This window comes from Malaclemys terrapin, chromosome 1 (genome assembly GCF_027887155.1).
Source record: "Malaclemys terrapin pileata isolate rMalTer1 chromosome 1, rMalTer1.hap1, whole genome shotgun sequence".
Taxonomy (NCBI): Eukaryota; Metazoa; Chordata; order Testudines; family Emydidae; genus Malaclemys; species Malaclemys terrapin.
The window spans coordinates 246,649,452-246,671,470 of record NC_071505.1 but is presented as its reverse complement, the minus strand read 5'-3'; the positions used below and the strand labels follow the sequence as shown (position 1 = coordinate 246,671,470).

The window sequence follows — 22,019 nt, the reverse complement described above, 5'->3', positions numbered from 1 at the left end:
ACTGAACTGCTTGGGAGAGAATTGTATATCTCCTGCTCGGTGGTTTTACCTGCATTCTACCATGTATTTCATGTTATGGCAGTCTCGGATGATGACCCAGTACATGTTGATCGATTTAAGAACACTTTCACTGCAGATTTGACAAAACACAAAGAAGGTACCAATGTGCGATTTCTAAAGATAGTTACAACACTTGACCCAAGGTTTAAGAATCTGAAGTGCCTTCTAAAATCTGAGAGGAATGAGGTGTGGAACATGCTGTCAGAAATCGTAAAAGAACAACACTGATGCAGAAACTACAGAACCTCAACCACCAAAAAAGCAAATCAACCTTCTGTTGGTGGCATCTAACTCAGATGATGAAAATAAATGTGCATCTGTCTGCATGCTTTGGGATCATTATCAAGCAGAACCTATCATCACCATGGAAGCATGTACTCTGGAATGGTGGCCGAAGCACAAAAGAGAGGAGGAAGGTGTTTTGGGTTTTTTTTTTTTTTAAAGTAAACAAAATGACATGACTGAACTATGATAGTGTTACTTTTTTTGAATTATCTCAATTACTGTAGAGAACTATAGGCTTTTTGACTTTTTCCTCCAATATCATACAATATTTTATATTCTACTGTGTCATACTACAGGTTGCTGTTGAAGTCTTTGGCCTAGTACAGCAGTTACTTCCCTCTGTAGCAGTTTTGAATCAGAAGTATGCCCCTCCTTCCTTTAACCCCAATCAGTCTACAGACAGCACCACAGGAAACCAACCTGAACAAGGGCTCTCAGCTGGTACGACCTCTAATCACTATGCTGTCATAGAAAGTGAACACCCTTATAAACCAGCTTGTGTTACTCACTATAAGGTAAGGACCATTTCTATGTCTGTATGCGATTTTTAGTACATATCATAAACTGAAAGTATGTATAGATTTTTAAAACATCTCTAAAGTTTTTACCTAGTTTGTGTCTATGCTGTGAGCATACAGTGTTTGCACTGTTGTTTGATTTTATATATATGAATCTCATGCTATGAGTCGTGTACTTGTTCTGAGGTAGCCGATGCAAAGCTGTACGTAACCTAAGTCTTTTAGTTAAATTCTCATTTTGTATACACATTTTTAACAGTTGCTATAACTCAGTTTCCTGATGTTTTCACTGTTGTAACATACTGTCTGATTTATTTTCTGTTCAGCAGCGAGGGTCTGTTTAGATGGTTTCTTTAACAATGTGAAGTTTTATTTCTTGTTATGAATCAAAATAGACAAAGGATAGTTTAATATGCGTCACATTTTCAAAGTTTAAAGGAACAAAGCTAGGGAGTCGTGTAATGCTTTGCTTTGACTGAAACACCTTCCTTGTGAGCTCCTCGCAAACTCCTGCCTATTCATGAACCTAATGGATAATACCCCACAAGTTTGTTCTCATAGGTAAAGATAGTCCAAATGCATATCCACAACCTTCTTATTGAGTGCAAAAATGTACTCTTATGAAATCTGATATCAGAGCTTTGAGTGTAAGTAATGTTAGCTCTGAGCAAGGGGAGACCCCCGATGCTGTAGCACCACCAGTTTGTTTTGTTGGCCGGAAGATGTGGCAATTAAAATTATTCATGAAGTTGCCTCATATCTGACCACCATTTAGGATACAGAGTTCTCAGAGGTTAAGCCCTGTCTGTAGTTTTCAATAAATCATTTTCATTTCTAGAGTTGATGCATTTCATAATGAAGTCAAAACTATGAAGCAGAAGGTTGCAAGTACTGAAACAACACAAGCTGCAATTCGTATCTGCTGCTCTTGAAAATTAAGATGTTCTGTTTAGAGAGCAGGACAGCTGATACAGAAAATAGAAATAATCACTTGAGCTTTAAACTGTCTGGGCTTCCTACAGGAGTTGAGTTTCTGACCCTGTAATATTTTCTCCATACATGGAACCCCTGAAGCTCCAAACAACATACAAATAAAACTCTTAATTAGTTTGAGTTGAAATTAAAATAAAAGGGTTCATTTAAGAAACTTAGCACACTGTCAGATCTTTTTTGTCTCCGATGATCTCAATAACATTTTAGCATACTCCTTCAAATGTTGCCAATAGATGACTTATGCATAGGTTGCATTTCGGGAAATGATATTGAAATTAAATTAACTTATTAGTAATTGTTATAACTGTACAGTTCTAGGTCAGTAGGTTAGGTTGATCTTAAATGGGGCTGCTGTAACATTAGAGGCAACTCAGCCAATCATCATCTTTCCTCTCCAGTTAATTTGCATGCTTATTTCTGTTGATTGAAATGACTCGGTGATGAGGAAGACTGTACATTTGTGTAAAGAGTTCCTTGGTAGAATACTAGGTCCCCAGCTCTCGCTTGTCTCGAAGTTCTATAGCTACATGCTGACATACTAAGCATCAGATTCACCAGTATGGTTCAGCTACTTTGTACTGTTTTAGGAGAGCACAAAACAGCCAAAGCATACCACTGAATCTGTCCTCAAAAAGTTATCTAAGATTGATGCTATATACGTTCAACTCTGGTGGCATTCTCTTTGGCTCTCTTGTTTAGTGTTTATATATGAAATAGATAATTGAAAAATAAATCCTGGACAAAAACCATTTAAACTGATATTAATATTGACAGTAATTTAAGGGGGGAAAATCATTCTGTGGCTGTTGTAATTATCCCAAAACAAACATTACAAACCCGGGAAATTCAGACTTCAAGGTTAAGATGAAAAGAAGTCCAAAGAACAAGGCATGGAATTGCATAGGTAAGGCACTCACATGAAGTAAAGTCTAGGTAAGGATGTCTCACAAAGTAAAGATTAGCCTGATTTTTAAAGAGATTACTTTGAGACAAAAAACATTAAATCCATTAATCATAATTGTGTTGCTATTGCATGGAATATTGCATGGTAAAGCAAGAATAAGTGGCAGAGCGACTTAAAATGATGACAAGAAGCTTATGCTTAATTTGGTAGAGAATGGTGAAGCCATTAGAGCAATGCAGAAAGAAGGGGGAAATGGTCTGGAAAATGGGCAAATAAGATGAATCTGTGTACATAAGATTATTCTCATGCCTTCTTTTGGATTTCTTTTCAAGGATGATTGGAATCTAATGAAGATAACTCAGATTACAGACTAGTTTCCTACAGTCCCCAGAAGTCAGTCATTTGATTCAATTGTTTGATTTTAGATAAAAATAACCTGTTTTTCTTTGTGTACTTATCTACGTGTGTGTCATTTCTGTTGCGCACGTGCCAGAGGTCGGAATGTTTTAGCCAGTGGTGTCCGTTGGGCCATGCCTGTACCTTTTCATGCCTTTTAGCACCCTCTCTCCACAGAAGAACATAAAGGGGCTGGCACAACCAACCACCCTCATTTCCTTTACACTGCCTGTGGCTGAGACACAGCACTGACTTAGCAGTTTCTGGCCTCTTGTACTTCTGCTCCCACTTTTTCCAATTTATTGTAAATACCTGTTCTTAGGATAGGATAGTTTTAATATACAGTTGATAGGAATCTTATTGTGTCTTAGTGTAAGCTTTAGTTCAGGCAAGTTTTCTTTGTTTCATTCAGCCAGTACCAGGAGTCAGCCTTAGAGATGGTCAATAATCTCTTGGCTTTAAATATTGGTCATTGTATGAGGCAGCTCCACCCCCAACCATAGACATTCTATGTGCTTATTTTGCCCTGGGGAGGAGCACATTAAAGACCAATGTACTTTGTAATGTACTAGTAACAAACTGCTGAATCCAAGGAGGCAAGGTTAAAAACTTATCTCCTGGATAAATCCATGAGACCTGCCTCTGGTCCAGAGAGGCAAGATACATCTGATTTGGAGTAATCTTCAGTTAGAATTCTTCTGTTATGTCCTCATCTTCTAGGACTATCTCTGTCCCTGTGAGGCATTTTCTTGCAGCTTCTGTGGCTGCTCCTTCCTCACATGTTGAGAGAGAGAGAAACCCCTGATCAACTTCTGTAAGGAGCATAAGAGTGGGTCTCCCACTAAAAGTTTTTTGGGAGGACCAAAAAAAAGGGACAAATCTGTTTCTGCTAATGAGGCCTTCTCGTACTAGTAGGCAGCATTTACACTTCAGCACCAGTAGTTTTGGTACCAACTATATCGGCACCATTGAATTTGGTACTGACCCTTTCAATTTTTGTTTTGGCACTAACGCAATTGGTCCTGACGTTTTTTATATCAGAGTTTGCCTCTGTCTGTCCTTTTGCTTTCTTTGTCCATATTGGGTTTATCTCCAGCACCATCTAAAAAACTCCCAGCACAACATAATTTTCAGACCCCAATCAGGGCTGCTGCTCAATTTGAGGAAGATCACTCCTTTATCTTTTCTGCTGTGGACATAAGTGGGGGTGGTTCCACCCTCCAAGGGTCCCTTTTTTATGACCCATATATTTAAGACCCCCTGCCTGCTATATCCTCCTCCCACTCTTTATCCCTATATATCTTCCTCCTGGCCTTATTGGGCACTGTGGTCTGTTCAGCACATTAGAAGACAGTAATCTACCTGAAGTATCACAAGTCAGACCTCCATCCCTGTGGCAGCCACCTACAGGCCATCAACCACAATAACAGTCTGCCCATACATTTTGTACAGATGTTTCAGGCCATTGGTGAATTACCTCCTCATCAAACAAGATTGTTGAGATATGGGTATAGTAATATGTCTTGCTTTCATACCTTGAAATCCAGCTTTCATTCTACATATTATATATGCCCATTCAGCAAGCACACAGGAAATATCTGTGTTTTGTAGTTGGTAACTCAGATTAACAATACAAAGTGCTCCATTTTGGATTATCAACATCTCCAAGAAATTTTTCAAAGTGTATAGTAGTAGCAGCAGTCCACCTCTGAATTGGCTAGCTCATGGAAAATCTCCTCAGCAGATCACAATCAATATATACTGTACCTGTTATTGAGGTTGGGACTAAAAATAAGCAAAACAAATAACATCTAATTTCTACACAGAAAATAGAATCTATTGCAGCCCTCATAGACTCCTTTATGGTGGAGGTGTATCTGCCTCAAACCAGATTCAACAAGTGTCTACTGATCATCCAGCCCCGGCAGACTCCTGAGATGACCATGAGGACACATCTGCATTTGCTAGGCCATATAGCCTCATGGACGTTTGTGATTCTCTGTCCCAGCTTCATCTAAGTTGTCGTCTGAGGATAGCTGAAGTCTTTTTATCATTCCAGTTTGCACAACTTAGACATTCAGATCCAAACTGGCAGAAGGACACTCAGCAAATATGTCAAGGTGTTCCTTTCTCCCTATTTTACATTTCCTGTAAAGTGTATAGTGCCCCAGGCCTTAATGTTCAAATGGGGAGAGCATTTGGATGCCCTCACAGTACAAGGTTGGTAGTCCAAAGAGGAGGTTTGTCTGCATAGCAACATCCTAGAGCTCAGAGCAGTATGTCTGACTCACATCAAGGCCCAAAACATCCAAATAGTGATGATCAATACCACTTCAATGTTCTATATCAAGAAACAAGGAAGTGCCAGATCTTCTCCCTTATGCAGAGAAACTATTGTGCTGTGGAATTGGTGTATCCACCACTGGATAATCAGTAATTCATCTGATAGGTCTTCATGCCATATTGGCAGATAATCTGAGCAGACACTTGCACAAAGAACCACTTCATACAGGACCTCAAGTGGTTGATCAAAGACTCGGTCTTCAAGTCAATGTTCAGGCATTGGGGCATTCCCCATGCAGATTTGTTTACAATCAGAGGAAATAAGAAATGCAAGTTTCTGCTCTGGAAGATGTTAGAGCCCCGGTTTGAAGGCAGATGCTTTTCTGATTCCATGGAATGACAATCTCTATTATGCCTATCCTGTAATCCCATTAACCCCTTGCGATTTGAGGAAAATCAACCAGGATTCTGCATTAGTCATTCTCCTAACTCCGTCCTGGCAAAGGCAGTATTCATTTCCAGATCTTCAGACTTTATCCAAATATAATTTCCTCTCTTGCCAGCCTTGGTCAGTCAGACTAACTTCATCCAGATCTTGCCTCTCTTTATCTCATGGCCTGGAAGCTCTCTAGTTAAAAGATATGGAGAAAACTTGCTGTATGGATGTGCAGAATATCTTGCTTCAGAGTAGAAAAGATCCTAGTAGGTTTATTTAAAATGAAAGTGCTTTTCTATGTGGTTAGCCTAGCCTAGCTTCTCCCCATCAAAGACAGAGATCCCTCATATCCTTGAATATTGACTATCTTTTTGAAAATATCTGGATTATCTATATATGCTCTGTTTCTTTGGCATCCATTTTTGCTCATCATCAGCTGATGGTCATGTTTTTTTTCTCATCCTCCTGTGATCATATTTCTTTTGAGGACTCCTTCAGTTATTTCCTACAATCTGAGGACCACCCCTGTCCTGGGATATTAATATCATCCTTAATTGTTCAGTAGGATCTGCATTGGAACCTATGACCACACATTTGTTAGCTCATCTTTCCCTGAAGATGGCTTTCCTTGTGACAATTACCTTGTCATGAGTGGGTCAACTTCAAAATCTTATAGCTGGTCCTCCTTATCTGATCTTTCTCAGAGATAATTAAGGTGTGGTCTCAGTTTCTCTGTAACTCTCCTTTTCATTTGATCCAATACATTCATTTGCCTATCTGCACCCCCCCTCCAAAAAACGCCCCAGAACAAACAAAAAAACATATTCATCAAAAGGGGAAGCCAGCCTGCACCCTTTAGATGTTGTCCAGGTCCTAGTATTTTATTTACACTGAACAAAGTCATCTGGAGTATCCCCTAGGTTGTTCATTGCCTTTGCTGAAATATCTAAAGTGCAAGCAATGTGAACCACATGTAGGTGGTGTCAGACTACATTAATATGTTCTAAATTAGCTAAATTAGAACCTCCAAGGTAAATTAGAGTGCACTTGACTAGAGCATCTGCAGCTTCTTTTAGGGGTATTTCCATAGCTGTTGTACATAGAGCAGCTATTCCAGGCTCTTTTCCATCATAGAGAAATGTACATCTGATGTTTGATTTGGCAGAGCCATGACCAAGTCATTATTTAATTAGAATCCTTCTACTCTCCTCCATTAATTGTTACCTGCTTGTGAGTCATCATAAGTGGAACACACAGACAAGCACTCGAAGAAAGGAAATTTACTTATCCCGACAGTACCTTCAAAATGTGGTGTATATATGTGTTTCATGACTCACACTCCTTTTTCCCCTCCCACGGAGTCTAATTACATCTTGACTTTGTATTGGCAAAGGAACTGAGGGTCAGTTGGTTGCTCCTCCCTTGTATGCCCTTGTGGGAGAGCAGCTTGGGGGCTCTAGGATATGATGGGCCTAGGCCTGACCTAACTGACACTGCTGGCTACCATGTTCTGATTTATGGTCTATGCATACCAGAAATGGAACACTCATAGGCAACACATCTTGAAGAACTCCAGTTACTGTAGAGATAAGTAACTTTCCTTTATCTTTCGATACTTGACCATTTTTAAATATTACGTTTAAAGTAAGATACTTAAACCAAAATTAATTAGAAGTGTACAATGATTTTTGTGTTTATTTTCCAACTGTTATTTGTTTTAGGTGACTTTCCCAGAATGCGTCAGGTGGATGACAATAGAGTTTGATGCTCAGTGTGGCACAGCTCAATCAGAGGATGTCCTTCGCTTGCTAATTCCTGTCAGAATTGTCCTGAACTCAGGATTTGGACAAAAGCAAACTCCTGTTCATGAAAATCTTAATTCATGGATTGAACTAAAGAAATTTTCAGGCACATCTGGATGGCCTACCATGGTTTTAGTGTTGCCAGGTAAAAAGAGTTTATAAATTGCCTGTTTAAATAAAATGGAGGGTTTTGGAGTATATAATTAACAAAAGTGAACTTAAATTGTAGTAATTTCCAGAGAAGTAAACTTTACTTAGTCAAAATTAGACTTTTGATGACTATCTTAAATAATGAGACTGAATTATTCAGTTTAGTTTTTAGAATATAAAGCTGAGGAGAAGCCAGACTCAGATTAGAAAGGTGGGCCAATTAAAGCAATTGGTTGGATATCATGGAGTAATTATTTACTTTCTTTTATGTGGTATAGATATGCAGATTGCTCAAGTGTTTCTTCCACCAGTTATGTTTAAAGGCTAATTTTCATATTTATTTTTTGTGATATAAAAGTGGATGAAAAAGGAGGAATTCACATAGATTTATTTTATGTTAATTTCATTGTATTCTGTTAGGAAATGAAGCACTCTTTTCACTGGAAACTGCATCAGACTACGTGAAAGATGAAAAGGCCTGTTTCTATGGCTTCAAGTGTTTTGCAATTGGATATGAATTTAGTCCAGGATCTGATGAGGTGAGAATAAGTGAAGCTACTAAAATTACACCAAATAAATTTGCTTTTCAAAAGGCAAATTATTTTATACCGCCCTTCCCTAGTCAACATATCTTTTGAACTGTAGTTGTATGGAGATTCGTTGTTTCATGCCTTTTTGTCCAGCTGCATGTGCATTATCCTACTGTACAAGGTTTCTCAAACTTTAACAGTTAGAACAGTCTATGGACATGTAAGGGACTATAAAATTCTATAATTGATTAAAAAAAAATCTATTCGTTGCATCAAAACTACTCTGTATCTCCTGTAATTCTACTCAAGACATCTGCCTTGATTCCATTATGCTGAGAAATCAAAAATCTAGGAATGCTCTGTAATAGTTATTAATCCATAAGTACATTTTATTAGCTTAGGTCAGGGGTGGGCAAACTTTTTGACCTGAGGGTCGCATTGGGTTTTGGAAATTGTATGGAGGGCTGGTTAGGGGAGGGGGTCATGGCCCGGTTTCTCCCCCCCGCCCCCGATTCCTGTCCCATCCAACCCCCTCCCCCCCTATTCCCTGACGGGCCCCCCGGGACTCCTGCCCCATCCACCCCACCTGCTCCCTGTCCCCGACTGCCCCCCACCACCCCATCCAATCTCTCCTCTCATTCCTGATGGCCCCCCCAGGACCCCTGCCCCATCCAACCACCCCTTCCCCCTGTCCCCTGACTGCCCCCCACCACCCCATCCAACCCTTCCTCTTATTCCTGACTGCTCCCCTGGACCTCTGCCCCCATTCAACTCCCTCTTCCCCGCTCTCTGTCCACCCCGACCCCTATCCACACACCCCCCCCCGACCACCACCCCAAACTCCCCTGCCCTCTATCCAACCCCCCTGCTCCCTGCCCCCTTACCGTGCTGCCTGGAGCACCGGTGGAGCCAGCCACGCCGTCGCCACAGCACAGCACACAGCACCGGCTCTGCAGCTGCGCTGCCCCAGGAGCTTGCAGCCCACTGCCCAGAGCATTGCGCCAGCGGCGCAGTGAGCTGAGGCTGCAAGGAAGGGGGGAACAGCGGGGAAGGGGTCAGGGGCTAGCCTCCCGGGGCAGGATCTCAGGGACCAGGCCGGATGTCGCCCGCGGGCCATAGTTTGCCCACCTCTGGCTCAGGTCATTGTAGGAACAGTGTCTTCTATTCTTTTTCCCCATCATTGGCCAATACCAGGCTCTTCAGAAGATGGTATACAAACCCCTAAAATAGAAAATAATGCAGTAAGTTGCTTATTGAGAGAAGTTTCTTTCAAACACTAGATATTGTCTGATGTTATGAAGAATGAAGATTAATATTCCTTATACATTTTTATCTTAGTGTAATTACAGATACTTTAAACCTCTGAACATCTAATATTCTCTCAAATGCTCCTGAATATGTTGCCTCAGTAATACCTATAGAAGTGAAAAGAACAAGGAGTACTTGTAGCACCTTAGAGACTAACAGATTTATTTGGGCATAAGCTTTAGTGGGATGAATGGAGTGGAAAATACAGTAGGAAGATACATATACACACAGAACATGAAAAGGTGGGAGTTGCCTAACCAACTCTAATGAGACAAATCAATTAAAGTGGGCTATTATCAGCCTGAGGAAAAATCACTTTTGTAGTGATAATCAGGATGGCCCATTTCAATTTTTCTTGTGTAATGTTGACATCACCACACTCTCCAGTCACCTCAGTTTGTTTGCTGCCACAGAGAATGAACAGAAATCCTTCCTGACTTCAGGACTTTTTCCCCTCAGGCTAGTTTAAGACCTTATTGTAAATATTTAGTCCAGAGTAGCATAGGATAGTTTGAAGTAAATATCCCTTCCCTTGTTTTAGGAGCCTTTGGACCTTGCACCCTATAACGGCTTTAAGAAGTGCACCTCTTGTTTGACAATCACACTACCTCCTGTAGAACGCATCACCTTTGTTGTCACATTCATGGACTCCACTGAGCCCAGAGCCTTCCTTCTGGAGAAAAGATTTTTCAAAACTTGAGACTCCCTCACAATTCAGGGAACAACTAGTTCAGACCTCACAATTTTTCTGAAGACTAGTAGGCTTGATAACTTCATTGGACCTACATCATTACACCTTTTGCTTATCTGAATATGAAAACCTTGCAGCACTGGATGATGGGTATGATATTCCAGGTGCAATCCAGACCAGTGAGGTGCTGTCTCAATGCTGTCCTGCAAACTTGGGTGCGTCACAGTGCTTTGCTGCTGTAGCCTCCACCAAGGCCACTCACAAACAGTCATCCAGCATGCAGGTCACACCCTGAGTGTCTGTGTGCCCAGCAACTCTGACCTCAGCAGCCTGTGACCGAACACCAGACACACTTTAGCTTCCAGCAGCCTTTGGTTGCTAGTTGCAGGGTGAGTCCGACACAATCCCACTCCCAAATTTCCCCCCAAAAATGTGTGTTCTGCACTGTCCAGCCCTCTATTGGACAGTCCAAATATATTAGGTCCATTTCCTCTCTAAGGGGATCAATATGCAACAGTCTGGTACTTGAAAAGGAGTACCCATGCAGTTCACAACACTGGATTAGTTTTGATTAAGAATAAAACAAATTTATTTAACTACAAAGAGATAGGGTTTAAGTGAGTACAAGTATAAGGCATTAAACTCAGAAATGACTAGAGAAATAAAAGTAAAATGCTTCCTAGGACTAAAACTTAACCAGCTAGACTTGGTTCAAGATAACATTCTTACCACATGCTCCCAGCAACATGGCTGACCAAATTTCAGGTCAGGATTTCTCCCAAAATCAAATGCGGGGTTTCTATTGTTGTCTTAGGTGAAAGAGCAAGAGATGGATAGTGAGATATAACTTGGCATGTTTCAGAGTAGCAGCCGTGTTAGTCTGTATCCTCAAAAAGAACAGGAGTACTTGTGGCACCTTAGAGACTAACAAATGAGACGACATAGGGCCTAATCACATCAACCATACCATCAGGGGCTCGTTCACCTGCACATCTACCAATGCGATATATGCCATCATGTGCCAGCAATGCCCCTCTGCCATGTACATTGGCCAAACCGGACAGTCTCTACGCAAAAGAATTAATGGACACAAATCTGACATCAGGAATCCTAATACTCAAAAACCAGTGGGAGAACACTTTAACCTGTCTGGCCATTCTATGACAGACCTGCGGGTGGCTATCTTAAAACAGAAAAACTTCAAAAACAGACTCCAATGAGAGACTGCTGGGCTGGAATTGATATGCAAACTAGACACAATCAACTCAGGATTAAATAAGGACTGGGAATGGCTGAGCCATTACAAACATTGAATCTATCTCCCCTTGTAAGTATTCTCACACTTGCTTCTTATCAAACTGTCTGTACTGAGCTATCTTGATTATCACTTCAAAAGTTTTTTTTTCTCCTACTTAATTGGCTTCTCAGAGTTGGTAAGACAACTCCCACCTGTTCATGATCTCTGTGTGTGTGTGTATATATATCTCCTCAATATGTTTCACTCTATATGCATCCGAAGAAGTGGGTTGTAGCCCACGAAAGCTTATGCTCTAATAAATTTGTTAGTCTCTAAGGTGCCACAAGTACTCCTGTTCTTTTTGAGGATAACTTGGCATGTTTCTCCCCTTCTCCCGCCCCCCCCCCCTTTTATAGTTAGTCACTCTTTGAAATATATTTTCTTGAGGGTTACCCTAAATAAAGTTCACTCCCATTGTGAGGATGGAGGAGTATGGTGGTGAAAGAGGGTCCATTCTGTTTGCTAAGATGCAGATCTATTTGTTTCTGCCCCCTTTCCTTGCAAAAGAACCACCACTTGACAGGTGATTGCCCATCAGCTGTGATGACACCTCGCTAGAGGTATGAGCTTGTCCTTAGTCTTTGAGAAACTGGTTTACCCACTCCCCAGACTTGTCTGGTAAACACATTTGAGACCCAATTTCAGATTGTTTATAACTTTACATATAGTGATGCTACACACATTTCATCATGATATTATTGACCAGTGAGTTATTCTTTCAAATGATACATTACAAGGCATATTTTATACAAAGGTGATTACAGTAGTGTGAATACAGGGGTGCACTCCATCTCAGTGCTTCACTGTACACTGAATGTACACAGCCTTCAAAGGAAACTGGCCATCCAACCTCAAGTACTCCAATAGCTTCATTGGTGGGAGAACAGGGAAAACATCATCTGGGGAGGAGGAGAAATCTTCATTGCCCATCACTTGCCATCACAGTAACCACTGTTACCTCTGATTTGGCCTGGGGTCCACAGAACCAAGACCTCTAGGTACATGATCGTTAAAACACCTTAGTCCAGATTATATATCAGCATGCTAGAGCTCAGAACAGTGCAGTGGGCCCTTAAAGCCTATTGCGGATCCCTGCAGAATAGAGCTCAGAACAGTGCAGTGGGCCCTTAAAGCCTATTGCGGATCCCTGCAGAATTATATAATACAGTTGCTTACAGACAGCACTGTAGCTGTGTGCTGTGTCAATAAACACAGCTCTTATCTGTGGAGGCAATAAAACTATGGCTGTGCTTCATCTAAAGCTAAACCTCATTGCATTTCACCTTGCAGGGGTGGATTAGATGGAGGTAGATTTGCTCAGCAGGCCATCTAATGATCAACAGAAGTGGTCCTTGAAACCAGTAGTGGCTGTAGCACTATTTGATGTCTAGGGCCATGCAGTGATAGATGCCTTTGTGCCCAACAAAACTACCAGATGCCAAGTTTATCACAGAAGAGTATACAGGAACAAAAGCTCCCTCTAAGATGTGATGCAGCAGGACTCAATCCAACACTATTCTATATGCCTTCTCTCCCATTTCCCTGATACCCAAGGTCATAAGGATTAGCAATTTGGATAGAGCAAACATTATATTAATAGCCTCAATGTGACCTTGTTAGCACTGGTATCTTCAGATGGCCAGAGAGCCACCATAATCACTGCCTATCTGTCCAGAGGTCCTGTCTTAACCACAAGGGAGAATTGTGCGTTCCAACCTAGAAATACTCACCTTACAATGTGGAGGATAGCCTACTGAGTAATGTGGACTGTTTCTGTTTTTGAAGGGTTCAAATCGTCCTTTTGTAATCCAGGGAAGGTGCCACTCTGACGTATGATTGTAATATCTGCTCAACACAATTCTGTTAAGAACAAGGACTTCTCTCCCCTACATTCTCTAGGTTCCTCCCATTAGGGAGCCTCTGCTGTCATAGAACTTTAATTTTGCCCTAACAAAGCCGCTAGGTCCTACTTATGAGTGTTTTGCTCAAGTCTCTCTTGTGCGCTTATTAAAATTTTCCTGTTACATCTATAATGGAAGTTCAAGAACTGCACACCATCAATTATGCTGCCACTACCCTATACCCGCATATCTTTCAACAGTCATTTAGCACTCTATTTCTACAACTGGAGTGCTATAACAATGGGTGGGTGGGTATTAGATATCATTCAATCTGGCTGTGCGATAGTTTACTTCCCTACCTCCTCCAAAACCCCCATTCCATTCCTCTTCAGGGACCATTCTCATAAGGGGATTCTTAGTCAGGAAGTAGGGTCCCTCCTCCAATGAGGAGCAATAGAGTGGAAACCTCTCCAACACCAGGGAAAAGGTTTTTACTTGATGTACTTCCTAGTACCCAAAAAGAAGAGTGGTTAGAGACCCATTCTCCAACTCTGCAATCTCAATCGTGTTATTTGTAAGCTGAAATTTCATATAATCACACTTGCTTCCATAATCCCACCCCTGTAAAAAGACATTTCCATTTACAGCTCTCTCTATGACGGACACGTACATTCATGTAGACATTCATTCTCCCCCACCACCGCCACCCCCCCAAGCAGTTTCTCAATTTCATGGTGGGCCCCGACCACTTCCAGTACAGGATGCTTCCATTTGGTTTTGCCTCTGATCCCAAGCTCTTTAAGTCATCCTGGTAATAGCAACTCATTTCAGGTAGAAAAGTCTGACTGTCATCCCTTATTTCACCAACTGGCTAATTGTTGCCAGGACATTTCAAGAGGCCTGCATATCAACCTCATTAATACTTCAGCTCCTTTTCTCTCTTGAAGCCAGTGTAAACTTTGAAAAGTATATCCTCACTCTGATACAGACCACAGGCTGCATGAAGTGACTTTGGACTCAATCACAGCAAGAGCTTATCTACCAAGGAACAGGTTTCATGCTATGAACAACCTGATAGACCAGGTTATTTGCAACCCTCAAGTACCAGTCAGAACTTGTTTTCATTCTGAGACATGTGGCTTCATGCACTTGTTACTCCATTCGCCAGACTCTTCTTAAATTTCCTAGAGCCGTGGCTCCAAACAGTGCATTCGCTGACCAAACACAGCATGAATACCACAGTGACGCTTCCTTCCAAAGTAACGTAATTGCTAATGTAACATAATCTGTGATGTAATGTCATGCCATCAACTACATATGGGTGTTCCCTTACTATCCCCCTTACCGGACAATACAGTAATTACACATGCCTCCCTGCTGAGCTGTGGGGGGCCACACAGACATACAGCACAATGCACTTGGACACTCCGAGAAACCAGGATGCACATCAGTCTTTTGGAATTTAGTGCAGTCTGATAGGCTTGCAATGCCTTTCTTCGGTTTATCCAGTTCCATCATGTCTTCATAACGTTAAACAGCATAACCAACTTTTACATCAACAAGCAAGGAGGGGTAAGATCCATTCTCTTGTGTATAGAAGTAGTTGCCCTATGGAATTTGTGTATTAGGAATTGAATCACCCTGTCCTCATCTTACCTTCTGGGAACTCAGAATGTGTTGGCAGACACCCCCATTAGGTATTTTGCTATTAATAATGAGTGGGAGCTGCATGATTCGGTAGTGAACAGTATTTTCACTCAATGGGGAACCCCACCTAGAATCTGTTTGCCTCCCAAATGAACAGGAAATGCAACATCTACTGTTCTAGGGGAGCTCTAGATCTACACTCTCAGGGTGTTGCTATCCTTCTGACCTGGTCAGGAAACCTGAACTATGCCTTTCCTCTCTAGCATTCCTACCTCAGGTCCTATGGAAACTTCAACAGGACAGGGCACAGCAGGAGTCATACTCTTCGCCCCCAATTGGCTCAAAAATAAATTTGGTTCCCAAATCTCCATTTAGTGTCATCTCATCATTCAATCAGTATCCTGTCCTTTCCTGATCTTTTGACCCAGGAGAAATGCAGTATCAATCACCCCATCCCTGGAGCACTTCATCTCATTGCTTAGTTTTTGGATGGGTGTCAGACTTAGAACATTCCTGCTCTGAAGCCGTACAAACCATCCTTAATAACAGCTGAAAGGAGTTCACTAGGAAACATTATTCAGCTGAGTGGAAGAGTTTTTCCATCTGCATGCAGCTAGAACACAAATCCCACGTCAGCAAATATTCCCCTTATATTGGACTGTCTGCGTTCTGTCAAAATGACGGGGCTCTCCCTCAGTTCTATACAAGACCACCTGGCAGCAATCAGTGTGTGCCATCCACCATCAGATAATTACTCAATTTTGATTCGCCAGTTGCAGCTCCCAGCCGAGTGGGGTGGCCCTGCAGAACTCTGAGCTGCGGGGAGGGGCACCCCTTTGAGCTCCCAGCCACCATGTGTGATGGGGGGGACCCCACAGCTCTGAGCTGCCGCTTGCAACAGGAGGGACCCTGGCACTTTCAGCCACTACGGGCAGTGGGAGGACTCTGGATCTCCAAGCCGCCGCAAGCACCTGGGGGACCCCAGAGCCGCATTAGCAGTGGGTGCTGGATCCCTTCCTCCCCATTTTGTCAGTTATTCTTTAGTAAAAATCAGGGGCAGGTCAAGGGCTTCCATGAATTTTGGTTTATTGTCCATAACCTGTCCGTGACTTTTACTAAAAATAACCATGACAAAATCTTAACCTTAGTTATTAGCCACCTTCTTCGCTGTCCTCAATGTAAATTAGAGCATCTTTCATGCTGCTCTTAACTCACCCAGCTATCCATAGCTCCACACCTTTCTCCCCCCCTCCCCCCCCCCGGAATTCCCTATGCCAGGGATTCTGGAGTGTTGCACAGATCTGTGGAGCTGATTGTCTACCACCTGGGGACTTAGTCAAGCTGGCCAGGGCACAAAGTTGGATCTGGCTGTATTTTTCAAAGGGGTCAATGTATTCTTCTCTTGTTTTTTACTCTTTTCTCTCATAGGGCAAGGTTCTGATATCCTTGTTCACATTGAATAGAAATTTACTCAACAAGTAATCCCATTGAAGTTCATGGGAATACTCAGAGAGTATGCTGTTATTCAGTGCAAACAAGGGTATCTACAAGAAGTCACTACAGAATTCCTTAGATATAATTTGAACCATTATGTTCTATTTTCATAAAACTCCAAGGTTTTTGAAAATCAAACTCAGTTTTGTGCTGTTCATGATGCAAAAGACAGACCTCCTGTTTGGGCAGAACAGAATGGCTGTATAACCTAATTTTTAAAAAAATGTACAAAGCAGAAGGGTATCCTCGCCATCTAGACATAAACACAAATTATTTTAGTGTCAAGACAGTACCTGGGCAGAAAGAGAATATGATTCTGTGAAGGTGATGTAGCAAGCAACAGTTGGGTGTCAATCCACATGTATGCTCAACATTTCAGAATCTGTAATCGGAGTCCACTTGGGCTCAGTTGCATAAGGACTTGAGTCCAAGACACACCCTCTAGTTACAGATTAATTAGCCTGCATCTATGGAAGGTGAGGCATAATCAAGATTGGAGGGCTCTTTGGGCCAAGAGATTTTGGTCTTTCTTTGTATATTGCCTATCTCTGAAGGAAATCACTACCCTGGAAGCTCCTCTAGTTAACTGTTCCCACTAATTGGTTTCCTTTTCCTGTATGTGGAATGAATAACTTCCTGAGTGCAAGTTTAGAACCCATGCACCCAATTTTCAGAAGTGCTGAGCCAACCCACAGCACTCTCTACCTTAAATTGGCATTGCACTCAGCACTTACAAAAATCAGACCCTTTGAACACAATGGAAGAGACTGCACTCTTAGGTTTAAAACATGAGCTCAGACACTTTTATGTTCCACAGACAGAAAAATGGAGAAACTGGAATGGAGCACAATAGTCCCCTTTCCTCTGACTGGGGAGGAACAACACTCCCCTTCCCACCTTAGAAGAGGAGCAGCTGGGGGGGAAAGGGAGCCTAGAATCTGGGGGAACTAGTGTGGTGAAGAAATTGGGGACTTCCTCAGGAGCGGAGCAGAAGGAGGTTGAGAGGCCACATTCCCTTCCTCAGCCCAGAAGAAGGGGATCATTCCACATATAAGGACCAGCAAGGGGGAAGAGGGGTTCTCATTTCCAACCCACCCGCAGAGCAGCAACATCAATGGGGAGAAGAACCCAAGAACTTTTTACTCTCCCTGAGGGCCAATATACAGGGAAGAGGCTGTAAGGGACTTCTCCTGAGGACCAGCAGCTGGGTGGAAGGAGAATCTGGAGTCCCCTCAGCCAGAGGCAGTAGGGTAAGAAAGGGGGAAGCCCTTTGAGTAATGGTACCTCTAAGTTGCATACGTGAGTGAGTTCATGCATGCTGCATACATGAGCACATCTTAGAGGGAACATAGCTTTAAGGTATTAATGCATGTATGTACAGTTGGTTTATCTAGTAGTATGTTTCCAAGTTCCCACTCTTTTAAGTGAATGCTACAGGCTAAAGAAAACAGTTATCTTCTGGTAAGAGTGATTCTGCTGAGTGTAAAAGCCTAGCAACTGCCTACATTTAATAAATCCTATTAATCAGAGAAATTGTTTTCAATCTTTTTTCTACTGTGATCCCATGTTGCAAGAAAAAAAAAGGGTCAGGACTCTCCTCCCTTATAGCGGTAAAGCAAGGAATGTGATTGTAACTCCGTGAAACCTGTTTATGACCCTAAGGATGAGCACCCTTGAACTAGAGCACAGTATTTTTGTGTCTCACAATCTTCAGTAGTTTGTGGGCATTCTATTAATACAACTACTCAGCTTTTCTTTTCTGAAACTACCTTTGGCTTTAAATTCTTCTCTTATTTTTGAAGGGTATTATACAGCTTGAGAAAGAGTTGGCCAATCTAGGAGGAGCATGTGCAGCTGCTTTGATGAAAAAAGATCTGGCACTTCCCATTGGTAAGTCTCTCTTAAAGAACATAATTTTTTCCTTGATAATTGATTTATATTATATTTTGTGAATTACTAATATTCTATGAGTTTTAAGATTGCTTCCAATTGGAGATAAAATTTGTTTTCACTTTAAGGCTAAAAATCAATCAACACAGATAAATAGTGCTGTTTTGCCGCCCACTCTACTCCTTTATGTATAGGGAGTAGGGAAATCTAGTATTTAAATCTGACCAACTCACCCCATCTACAGGTATGAGCTATGTTCTCCAGTTTCTTAATGGTACTTCACAAATGTTCAGGTATCTTACTATTTGTTTTTCTTATCACTGTTCTTTCTCAGCACACTCCACATCAATCATTAAGGAACAGCAACTGTGGTGCTGACTTGTAAAATGTGCAATTATTTGTTTAAAATTAAGTGGTCATGAATATCTGCAGATCTTGGAGCCTAAAATAATTCTTCTCCAAATTTTAAAATTATCAAAAGTATTACATTACTTCATAAGCAGACACAGTACACACACGTTTTCAATAATACAAACACAATTTAAAAAGTACCACAAGTGACAAAAATGAGATTCAGCAAAAGTGACTGGAGCAGAATATTGTAACTGAAGTAGAACTAGAAAGAGAGAGATCCTAATTCTGACCTCTCACTAGTTTTATTCTGGTGCAGCGCCATTGTCTTTAATGGCGTTATTCTTGTTTACAGAAGGCTCACATTACTATGATTATTTAAATTCATTGCTAGGCTCAGATTAGTGATTAGCTTGTTAGGTTAAATGTAAGCAAAGCCACTAAGTGTTCACATATTGCAAATGAGAGTGCTTAATAGAAAGGGCATGTTAATGAGCAAGGGGACATATGTTTTTGTGGTTGTAACTGCACACTGATCAAATAGAATTTTTTAAAAATCAGATATTTTCTTGTGCACTTGCACATCTCTTACTTTCAGTCGCAATAGGCACTTCTCATAAATATTCATTTAGCTCTCAAGAGTATGTTAGGCAATTCTGTAACATGGATTAGAATCCCTCTTCCCTCGGATTAGAGGTAAGTTAAAACTTACTTCCATTGATGACACCTGCTTACCAACGGTTCCCTTCGTTCTTCCATGCAAGAGAAAAATACAGAAACTAGAAGGCTCCCAACTTTAATTTCCTGGCTTTTCTAACAGTGAATTATCTCCAAAGATGGTTTTTTACTAAAATGCAATTCCTTTCTTGCTAAAGGGGATAGCTGTTAGACTTTGTATAGTCTTTTTTTAAAATTGGTGTTACTACTACAGTTCTGTGACCTTCCCTGTTCGCTACTGAGTAGCAGCTTGTTCAAGACCAAGGAGCAGCCTTTAATTTTATTCATTTTGGGTGGCAGTAGCGAGCAGCATTTAGTTCTCCTCCTTCTCCTGGATTGGGTATTGAGCAGTGAAGTAGTCTCAGCTAGCACTCTTGTGCCTCCCAGCCATGATTCTCTGCCCCCATTCATGCATAGCGGAGCTGTTGCACAAACACCAAACTAAATTCAAGTGGTGCTCTGTCTGTGAAGCAGCTTTACAGGCTCTTTAAGAGAGTAAATTGTGTTTGGGTGGCAATGCTTGCAAAGGCTAAAGTCTTTAAAAAATAAAATAAAAAAGGTGGAGGAAAGACAACAGTTATATGAGGAGAAAACCCTGGAAATGAGGTCTGGATGGAAAATCCAGAGATGGAGCCGCCACCTCTAAGAGTCCACTGTGACAACAAACAAATGTGTCTTTACTGAGACCTGCACCTAGGAAGCAGAATTTCCCATTTCTCAGAAGAATGGTCTTGATCAACGACAGACAAGGGGGTGAAAGAGGTAGAGAGTCACAGATACTCCCTCAAACTAAGGGCCCCACTACATCCCATCCTCAGTCCCCTATCTTGACGTGACCCCATCAAATATGAGCTGGTGTTAAATGAAATTTCACATCTCCTGGATATAAGAGCAATAAAAAGAGTTCCCACAGAAGAAAGATTCTTAAGACCATACTCCATTTTCTTTCTTGTCCAGAAGCATGCATGGGTGGGAGGGGAGGGGGGAAGTTGGACCCATTCTGGGTCAACAAATGGATGAAGAAAATAAAGTTCCCGATGGAGACTGTAGCTTCAATGGGAGCATTCCTGTCTCAAGGGGGCTTTCTTGCTTATGTGGAGCTAGCAGATGCATATCTCCATATTCCCATATGACCATTCGACCACAGATTGCCGAGACTTACTTATGGCATGGCCCACCACTAGTATCATACATTTCCTGTCATCCTTTTATGGGGCCCAAGGCTCTTTACCAAGATGCTGGTGGTAATAATAGACTCAGATCTCGGTGCACTCACCTTTATCCATTCCTAGATGACTTCTTGGTCAGAGCTTTGACCAAAACAGCAGCAAGGAGTGCCACAATCCAAACACTGGATTTGCTTCAAGCACATGGATTTATGATAAACACTAAGAAGAGGTCCTTGATTCCCTCCACAAAAGTAGTTCACCTGGGAGTGGAAATACCCTTCCGTGGCAAAGAATCTAGCTATCACTGGACAGATTCCACAGGATCCAGAATCTGATATCCATGTTAGTAAAGTGTGCAATTCTGACCATAGTTCAGTGTCTACAGCTACTAGTCCTTCTGGTTTCATGAATAGGAATCCTCTCATGGGTAGGGTCCCATATCAGGTGCCTCCAGTCCTTTCTCTTGGAAGTATGGAACCATTAGAGGATCAGGTATTGGTTCTGAACCACGTGCTGAACGCTCTTAGATTGTCCTCGGGGGGTCTTCCCATATGCCTTCCAGATCCATAGGAACTCACAACTGATGCCAACCTGATGGGATGGAGACACCTGTGCTACAAATGACAGTGCAAGGCACCTGGAACTCTGGGGAAAGGAACCAGAACATCAGCCTGTTGAAACTCTCCGCGGAAGTTCCAGAACTACCTACAGGGCAAGCGTGTTCTGGTCCAGTTGGACTATGTGACCACTGTGGCTTACATCAATCACCAAGGGGCATCAAGGAGCATTACGCGACATAAGAAGTGAATGGAGATAATGAAATGGGAAGAGAAGACTCCCTTCCATAAGAACAATACACATAGAAGAAGAGCTGAAACAAAAGACAGACTGATTCAGCAGACACACAGTCAACGACTGAGAATGCTGCCTAAATCGTGAAGTCTTCATTCTGATTTTGCATCTCAACATGAGTATGATTTGTCAGGGTGGTTGTTACTTGGTTTATGGAGTTCAGGGAAGTTACTTTCCACAAATACAGATTTCTGTCTTTCAACTAGCTGTAGCATTCATCGCAGACATGACCATGGACTTGTTCAAATATTCCTCTAGTTCCATAGCTAACAAAGTGATGTGAAGGTACCTATATCTGCAAATCTGGATAACTGATACCCGTCATAAACTTTTAGCTTCAGCCAAGTTCACAGAAGATAATTGTTACATAATTCCTCCTGGACAATTTATCAGTAGGTCTGAACC

General features: G+C 41.7%; 1 protein-coding gene across 14 annotated transcripts in view; it reads left to right on the top strand.

The window, feature by feature from the left end:
* The window catches only part of MYCBP2 (MYC binding protein 2), a 399,116-nt gene that overhangs the window by 224,586 nt on the left and 152,511 nt on the right, over positions 1-22,019 (top strand). For all 14 annotated transcript variants that reach the window (XM_054011672.1, XM_054011602.1, XM_054011628.1 and 11 more), the window contains 4 exons: positions 642-860; positions 7,597-7,822; positions 8,248-8,366; positions 18,438-18,525. In XM_054011672.1, coding sequence (XP_053867647.1) covers positions 642-860; positions 7,597-7,822; positions 8,248-8,366; positions 18,438-18,525 — 652 coding nt within the window. The remainder of the gene's footprint in view (positions 1-641; positions 861-7,596; positions 7,823-8,247; positions 8,367-18,437; positions 18,526-22,019) is intronic.